Here is a 9,001-nt window from a genome sequence, read left to right as displayed (position 1 = left end):
CTCAGCTTTACGGAGACTCAAAGAAAAAACGGGTAATAAGAGATGATAAGGGAGGTGGGAAAGGAGAGAGCTCATCAGGATCTGGTGTGGCAAATGGTTTTGAACTGTATGATCTTGTGTGTTTTGGGTAAGTCATTCTTTAACCTAGTTAGCTTTCTTGACAGATCATACTCATGATACCGTACTAATTCTCTCTCTCTCTCTCTCTGAGTCTATGTCCGTGTGTGTATGATCTGTCGATGGGCTTGAGTTATGATATAACATTATGGTGTGTTTGATCCATCTAGCCAACCCTACCTAGTGGGAATAAGGCTGAGCTGTAATCTATTATTATCATCTTCATTTTCATCTCTCTTTGCCTATATATGCCGACCAGACGTCGCCTTATATATGCACGCCACATTTTACATGCATTTCTTCGTTTTTAATAAATATTTGCTATTGCAGCAAGAAGGATTTTGGTTTAATTGTAGGCATGGATAAAGATGATGGCTACAAGGTACAATATTCAGTTTATGCAATGCCATTTATTACTAGCCTTTGATCTTGGTGCATTATTGTTTTCAGAAAGTTGTATTCTAATTTCTTCTTCTGTTATTCTGTTAGATTCTTAAAGAGGGTCCAGATGGACCTCTAGGTGTGAATGTTCAGCGGCGCGATATAAAGTGTGGTTTAGTTGATTTGAAACTTAGTGCCCAAGATCAGCACAATAAAACTATATTGGTGAATGATAGTGTCAGGGTTCTGGAGGGGTCATCCAAGGTCTGATGCTTATTTATGATAGGGAAAATGTTATATTCATGATATAATTTTGAATCTCCCTGCCCCACTTTATATTATGAAACTATTTAATTTCATTTTGCAGGGTAAAGAAGGCATTGTTAGGCATATCTATAGAGGGATTATCTTTTTATACAATGAAAGTGAGGAAGATAATGGTGGTTACTTCACCTCTAAATCTAAAATGTGTGAGAAAGTCAAGCTTACTGTTGGTGATTTCAGTGGAAAGGTTTGTAAACTTTGTTAGTATCCTGTTAGGTTATGAACTCTGATGACTTCAGTTGAGTTGTAATGTTTTGCACATAAAAAATATATGCAGGATAGTGAACCGGGCCCTTTAGTCTTCGAAGACATGCCAACATCACCAAGATCCCCTCTGTCCCCAAAGAAACCATGGCAAGCTAGAGAAAACAATCGTGAATGTCTGTTAAGATGCATAAATCCTTTAGAAATCTTTTCTGTAGTTTTGCCTGCATCGTATTTGATCCTTTTGAATAATTATGTATGCAGTTAATCGAGGGGACCAAGATAGCTTGTTTACTATTGGTCAAACCTTGAGAATTAGGATAGGTCCTTTGAAGGGATACCTCTGTCGTGTCATTGCCTTACGCCGTACTGATGTTACTGTGAAACTAGATTCTCAGCAGAAGGTTCTTACAGGTTTGTTTATATCGACCAACTCTTGATTTTTTAAATATTAAACACTATTTATAACAATTTTCATGCACTTATTTGCCATTCAGTTAAATGTGAGCATCTTTCTGAAGTTCAAGGGAAGGGCACTGCTGTGTCGACAAGGTATTTCTGTCATTGGCAATGATAGTGTGTACCATAATTAGTTCTCTTTGTTTGCTTTGACTGAGTCTGTGGATACTGTCTTGAGTTGCTTTATATTTCTTGTTTCAGGGGTGATCCAGATTCAAGCTCGTCAAAGCCATTTGATCTACTGGGTACTGATGGCAACTCTGGAGGTGAGAACCTCTTATTCTCTAATGCATTTTCACTCCATTCTCCTTTTACTAGAGAATATTTTACCCATAAAATGTATTACAGTATCAGTTATCGTGCATGGTGTTACCTTTCCTGTTGTTCTGTTCACTATTGATATTTTTAATGAGACATGATTCCTAATGATTTTACATCTGGGACTGGGTCTTATTTAAAGGTTGGATGGATGGAGCAGGAACATCCACTGGTGGTGGTGGATGGAATGCTGGAGGAACATCCACTGGTGGTGGTAGTGGATGGAATGCTGGAGGAACGTCCACTGGTGGTGGTGGATGGAATGCTGCAGGAACGTCAACTGAAGGGTATGTTTTGCAGTGATATTAGTTGATGTTGATACATTCTCTGCTCTGTACTCAATTATCATATATTCTGTCTAATTATTCTTTTTGGGTTTGATCATCAAAAGAAAGATTATTATACTAACTATTAATGTAGAAAACTATCTTGTAATTTGGGAAGGGTTAACTTATAGCTATGAAGCATATGTGTGGACAATGAACACATTGCACATGGATATACCAAGCATTTATAGATATGGAATTATTCTTGATGGATTTGGTCATCAAAAGGATCTTATAATTAATTAGATCGTTCTTAGAAAATTATTATGGAATTTTGGAAGGATCACCAAAAGGACAAAGAACATGTGGCATGGCATGACACATGAAAATACAATAGATATATATGTCAAACATTTTAGGAAGTATATCAAAGCATACCAAAACTGTAGCTATTAAGTAGAAAGAGTTTTTCAAAGTATTTAACTGTTAATGCTGAGATTTCTCATTTGCTCCCACAAGAGTACAATATAGATGTGTGTGAACAGTGTTGTGTCCTGAGCGTCATTGTTTTGATATGTGTGAAGTGTCATTGTTTTCATCATATAAGGTTTTGTTTCTTGAAAATTTGATGGTTATGTTGTTACAGACTTACAGGTTCAAGAAAGTACTTAGTAGAGCACCCTAACCTAAACTGAAGGATATAAGTGACATCATGTAGTATTACTATAAAATATATAGGTGTCAGCGTACCGTACTTCATTAGTTGGCATTTTTACTCAATATATTTCGTTACATTTGTTAAATAGAAGGTGGGAAAGGATTTATGGCAATGCTGTTGATACTACTTTTTGGTGTATTTCTTTACAGTCAGATGATCATACATCTACGAATTTCTTCTCAGCCATGTGCTTTATCCTATTGACATCATATTTATCTTGTTTATTAAGCATTTTCCCTGATACTTTTTAATATCAAAGCCTTATTTTTTTCTATTTCTTATCATGATTCTTTTTTTCACCTTGAGTTGGTTACTTTGTTGTTCTTGTTTATGGTAACATTTTGCAGGAGTACATGGTCTAACCATTCTGCTCCAAGCACCTTGGTATGTTGTCTTCCTATTCCCTTCTTGTGTCTGCTTGTGCAGAGAACATATTTTTATTTTAATGTGTTAACTTACATTTTTGTTGTTTCAGGAGACTGTAAATCCCACCAGTTCCACAGGTAATGCTTTTGAGTACAGATATGTTTAGCATGTCTTTTTTCCAGGGTAATTACTTGTTGATTAATTTCCTCATTGTCCTTGTGACGTGTAGGCGTAGAAGACCCTGCTTGGGAAACTAAAAAGACTTCAAACACGAGCTTGTCATGGGGTGCTGTGGCTGGGAACAAAGCTGCTGATGATTTGGATGGAAACCAACCCTCTGGATGGGACAGTAAAAGCAATTTGAATACACCCAAAGCTTCTGAAGATGAGTCCTCTGGTTGGAATCGGAAGTGTGATGACCAGAACAAAGATGTTGAACAAAATGGCCAAGGCAATGGTTGGAAAAGTGGCTCAAGTGGTGGTGAAAATAATTGGAATGCTCCTGTATCTTCTTCCCAAGTGAACTCTGAATGGATTAAGAAGTCCACTGAAGATGATAAAGAGGAAAAAGGTAAAGACCAAGGTGGTTGGAGTGCAGGAAAAGCTTCAGATGATTCTGCTACAGGGTCTGGTTGGAAAGGGGGATCAGGTGATGGAGTAAACACAGATTCTGCCTGGGATACTAAAAAATCTAGTTCAACTAGTTCTGGTTGGAAAAGTGGATCAAGTGATGGAGCTAAAGAAGGTTCCAATTGGGGCAACATGAAATCTGGTTCTGTAGCTGAAAAACAGAACTCTGATTGGGAAAAAGCAGGAAATTCAAATTCTGTATCTGGTGATGCTGGGATACTTGGAAAAGGGCCTGTTGCAGATTCATTGGAAGACAGTTGGAAGAGTGGTTCTGCTGATGGAATGAAACAAACATCAAACTGGGGTGCTTTGAAATCAGGATCAAGTAGTGGGAATGAGAAACAGAAATCAAACTGGATTTCTGATTTGAATCAAACTTCCAGCTGGGGTAAGAATAACAATCCCTCTAGTGGTGCTGCTGCCAATGAAAACAATATTTCCAACTGGAGTGCTGTGGATACTGGTGCTGGAAACCAAGATTCCTCTTGGGGAAAGAAAAACCAGGATTCTGATCAGAACAATAGTAATTGGAATTCTGGATCTGCTAGTAATTCCAATCAGAATTCCAATTGGGGAAAGAAAGAAAATTTATCTGAGAGTGCTGGGAATGATAATAATTCTAACTGGAGCTCTGGGTGTACTGATACTGGTAACCAAGATTCTGGCTGGGGCAAAAAAAGCAATTGGAACTCTGGAAACAGTGGAAGCCAAACTTCTGATCTGAAAAATAGCAAGTGGAATTCTGGATCTGATGATTCTAATCAAAATTCCAGCTTGGGGAAGAATTCCAACTGGAGTTCTGGAAATCAAGATTCCAGTTGGGGGAAGAAAAGTACATGGAATTCTGGATCTGATGATACAAATCTAAATACCAACTGGAAAAACAATAGTAATTGGAAAACTAATAATGCCTCAAGTGGTGAAAATGAAGGAGGTCTAAATGACTCTTCAGAGGATGGAGCAGGTGGTGGGAACTGGAGAGGTGGCTTTAGAGGTAGAGGTTTTCGAGGTAGAGGTGACCGTGGAGGCTTTGGTGGCCGAGGAGACCGTGGAGGCTTTGGTGGCCGAGGTGACCGTGGAGGCTTTGGTGGCCGAGGAGATCGTGGAGGCTTTGGTGGTAGAGGAGATCGTGGAGGCTTTGGTGGTAGAGGTAGATCAGACAGGGAAGGTTCTAGTGGTAGATGGGGATCAGAGGGGGGATTTGGAGGCCGAGGTCGTGGAAGGGGTGGCCAATCTGGTAGTTGGAATGACCGAAGGGATTCTGATCAGGATGGGTCCTCTGACTGGAAAAAGGGGGGAGAGAATGCTGCTGAAGGATGGAAGGGTAGTAATGGATCTGGGTCTTGGAAACAGGAAAGTGGTGACAATAAGGGCGGGCAGAGTTGGAACCAAGGAAATGCTGATAAGCAGCCTTCAAGCTGGAGCCAAGGAGATGGAAGTAACAAGCCATGGCAGAGCTGGAGTTCAGAAAGTGCTGGAGGTGGTGGTAAGTGGAGCAGCAAGGGGTCAGAACAGTCTGGATCTGGTGTTGGGAACCAGGATAGTGGTTCCAAGAAGGGTGTGCAGAGCTGGGAGCAGGGAAATGCTGATAAGGATCCTCCAAGCTGGAACCAAGGAGGTGGAAGTAATAAGCAATGGCAGAGTGGGAGTTCAGCAAGTGGTGGAGCTAGTGATTGGAACAGCAACATATCAAAACAGGCGGCTGAAGGGTCCGGTGCTCAGGATGGTGGGTGGAACAAGGGATCTAATTCTAATCAAGAGACGGGTTGGAAGACTGCTGGTTCAGGAGGTGATACTGGAGATCGAGCTCCTGCATGGGGTCAATCAGGTGCTGCAGACAATGGTCAATCATCTAGTTGGAATGCATCAGCAGATGGTAAGGAAGAAATTCCACCCAATTATCCTTTGTGATTTACCTCAGAATGCCTGAAGTACCTTTCAAAAGAAAAATAAATTACAATTCAAATTACTAAGTTTTAATTATGTTTAATAGACTCATTATATGAATTAGAATTAATCTGTATAGTACAGTACAATTATCTCATTTGATTTACAAATTTACAAATGCCAGAGTTCTTCTCTCCTTATGTAGGTGCAGCAAGCTCATGGGGCAAGAAAAATGATGGGAGTGAAAAAGGTGGATGGCAATGAAAACGTGCAGATGGACCAAAGGAGGAAAAAGAGCTTCAGACATTTCTAGTTAGTAATAAGGAAACTCTTGTAGATATATGGCGTTAAAATTATCAGTACAAAACGGTCTGCTGGAACTTGATTTTTATTTTTAGCTTAAAATTATGGTAAGATCTTATGAATGGCTGATCCTTTCTCGCCCCAGGAATTTTAAGAATTAGACTTTCCCTGATATTTGGGTGCGTAGTTGTGTTGCCTTTTTCTCGTGTTTTGTATGGTTTGAGTTTGTGTGCTTGAAGGTGATGTGCTTAAAATGTTTGTTTTGTTCTTTGTATGTACTTTGATGATGGGTGCTTGGAATCTATTCCTATTTCGTTTATGTGATGAATTTTCATGGAATCATGGAAAGAGTCAACCACGGTAATTTCTATGCCGAATGATATAATTAGCTGCTGTTTTGTTGAGCATGGGATAGGATTGATAAATGAAGCTGAATGCTTCATAATTAAGTATTCTTGAATAAAATGGCTAATTCTATTAATAGTAAAATCATGGCTACTAACCCAAGTTTTAATAACTTTATGCCCCTAACTTGTAAATTTCCTGAAGAGCTTGACTATTAGAATAAACAGTGAGATCAATACCTTTATACGGTTAAATTTGAATTTCTAAAAAGTGAGAGTAGGCACTTCTTGTAGGTAAATATGAAAAGTAGAGTATCTTATATTAAAGGGGAATGTTAACTAGTGTCCTAAGGGAATTGCTCAGAAGATAAAATAAGAATTTTATTATTGAGAAATTATGTTTTCAAAGTTCGACTTATTCTGGAGAACACTATTGGGCATTTGAGGAAAATCCTAACAGACCCTCCAAATCAAATAAATGAAAGTTTGGGGAGTCTACAATTATCCTCAAGCAAAGTCGTCTTGTGGAGAGTGGTACCAAAATTAGTCCCCTTATGAAATATGAGCCGCTTCATTATCAATTTATCATCGTCTAGTTTGTTAGAGTAAGACACTGAAAGATAAAGTTAATTGCAGCCAACATAAAATAACAAGAATAATGATAGATTAATACTAATGTTCGTTTGTTTGGACAACATACGATATTATTATATTCTTCAAACGGCTCTTAAAGAGAAAGGTAGTTTTAATGATTTTAATAATGCCATAAATTTGAAAAACCTACTCCGTATTGCGTATTGATCACCCGAGTTTGTCCGTTAGAGAATGATAAATGTGACATCTGATGGAGCGCATTGGGAAATGGTTTTTAAGATTATTGAATTGTTGTTTCTGAGCTAGACATATAAGTAAGTTTTGATAGTGATCTTGGGTCCACAAAAATTGCCAACACTATTAACTGTGCTTAAGTACTGCTACAGAAGGATTCCTTTGTTTTATGATGCAAAAGCAGAAGGAATCTATCATTATATCCGGAAACATAAAAGTTTCTCTTCTTTTTGGTAGAGATAATAAAGAGCTAAAGAAGTGGGGTTTTCTTTGTTCTTTCTTGGGTTAATGCAAATGACTTTAACTGTTCCTTTCTCCTTTTCTTTTTACATGATTTTTAACAGCTTTTCTTAAACCAAAGGGAATGGAGGCTTGTTGGAAAAGCTACACTATATAGCAGTGTGTTAAAAATAAAGATGAACCTCTTAAGAACAAGCACAGTAAAATGATGAAGATAGAATCACAAGCTAAATGTGTGAGTGGAGTAAGTAGAATCACGAGCTAAATGGATCATTTTGCCTAATACCGCATCATAACAAACCATCCAACACCAAGTTAAGTCTAGTGTGAAGTGCAATCTAAATCAATGCCACAATAACCAACACAGACATCAAATGATCTATAAGATTTAAGCAATTAAACATTTAGAGATGACATATTATAATTAATAATTATACATATTTATATAAAGGCAAAATATAATAATTTTAATAAATGGGATTTACTTATTGGAAATTTCTTTTTCTCTTGAAAAGGCCCAAAAAAATATATTGCACTATTGGTCCAAGTACCAACATAAAATCATAAAACCATAGCAACTCCATGCATGCATTCTTGTAGTGCTCTTATTGAAATAAGAATATTTTTCATAAATTTTTAATGTGAGATTCTTATTTCTTAAGAATACTTACTACTCATTGCACAAGAACATTCTTATGTTTATCCTTATAAGAAAATGTGGGTCCCAAAGGTAGAGAGAATGAGAGAAAAATTAGTTGTTATTATAAAATAGAAGAGTGTGAGTAGATGATGAGAAATAAAAATAAGAATGATAATTGCCATTGTAAAGAAAAATTAAATGTTATTCTTAATTTATGAAGATGTGTAATAAATTATAAAATAATGTGTGGAGTATTCTCCAATGGATATGCTATTAGACCTTAATTTGTCAATTTCAAATTGAAGAACGTTTTTAAGAATAGCAACATAGATGAAATTGTGGACACCACAACACTACCAAGTGCACCCACCACTAGTGTAGGTCATTAATGGCGAGTTGTGAAAAAGATGAAGTTTAAGAAGTAGAAACAAAGGTTAGATGAAGAATAAGGTTGAAGAATACCATCACATTTGAGTTCGTCTGTTCTGTGGTTCCTTGGCTACCACTGTTAGTGGTGCAGAAGAAGGAAGATCAAAGACGATGAGAGTGAAATTGGAAAAAAGATTGTAAACTGAATTAGAGAATATGTTTTCAATGAATTGTAAATTGTATTGATAAATGCCTCAATGATATAAACTAAGATACAAGTTTCTAAAACTGTTTCAACCAACTTAACTACTTTCTATAAATGGCAATTCTCTTAACTAACTTTAACTAACTCATTTGATTACAAAATTAACATGCCATCTTAATCAAAGAGTTACTATCCATGAGAGAAGACATTTTCTTCATCTATAATAGTAAGTATTACAACAAAAATAGGATTCTTTCAAAAGCTAAATACATTCACAATGTCTCTTAGCCTTTTGAATCTATTAACCTTAAGTGCTTTTGTTAATACATCAGCTTTTTGAACTTCTGTGGAGCAATGTGATAAGTGTGAAATTATACTACATTTGCATTGCGTTTAACTTGC

At 37.0% G+C, this 9,001-nt stretch overlaps 1 protein-coding gene across 1 annotated transcript in view; it reads left to right on the top strand.

The window, feature by feature from the left end:
* Positions 1-6,297, top strand: part of LOC109344736 (protein RNA-directed DNA methylation 3-like) — a 7,740-nt gene extending 1,443 nt beyond the window's left edge. The window contains exons 2-15 of the mRNA XM_019583491.1: positions 6-127; positions 448-499; positions 607-762; positions 866-1,009; positions 1,100-1,202; positions 1,291-1,440; positions 1,524-1,578; positions 1,687-1,751; positions 1,946-2,090; positions 3,135-3,171; positions 3,263-3,290; positions 3,383-4,639; positions 4,688-5,659; positions 5,876-6,297. Of these exons, the coding sequence (XP_019439036.1) occupies positions 6-127; positions 448-499; positions 607-762; positions 866-1,009; positions 1,100-1,202; positions 1,291-1,440; positions 1,524-1,578; positions 1,687-1,751; positions 1,946-2,090; positions 3,135-3,171; positions 3,263-3,290; positions 3,383-4,639; positions 4,688-5,659; positions 5,876-5,934 (3,345 nt within the window). The 3' untranslated portion in view covers positions 5,935-6,297. The remainder of the gene's footprint in view (positions 1-5; positions 128-447; positions 500-606; positions 763-865; positions 1,010-1,099; positions 1,203-1,290; positions 1,441-1,523; positions 1,579-1,686; positions 1,752-1,945; positions 2,091-3,134; positions 3,172-3,262; positions 3,291-3,382; positions 4,640-4,687; positions 5,660-5,875) is intronic.

Source organism: Lupinus angustifolius, chromosome LG04 (genome assembly GCF_001865875.1).
Source record: "Lupinus angustifolius cultivar Tanjil chromosome LG04, LupAngTanjil_v1.0, whole genome shotgun sequence".
In the NCBI taxonomy this organism is placed as follows: Eukaryota; Viridiplantae; Streptophyta; class Magnoliopsida; order Fabales; family Fabaceae; genus Lupinus; species Lupinus angustifolius.
Note: the sequence above shows the minus strand (reverse complement) of the source record. Positions and strands in the feature narration are given on the sequence as shown.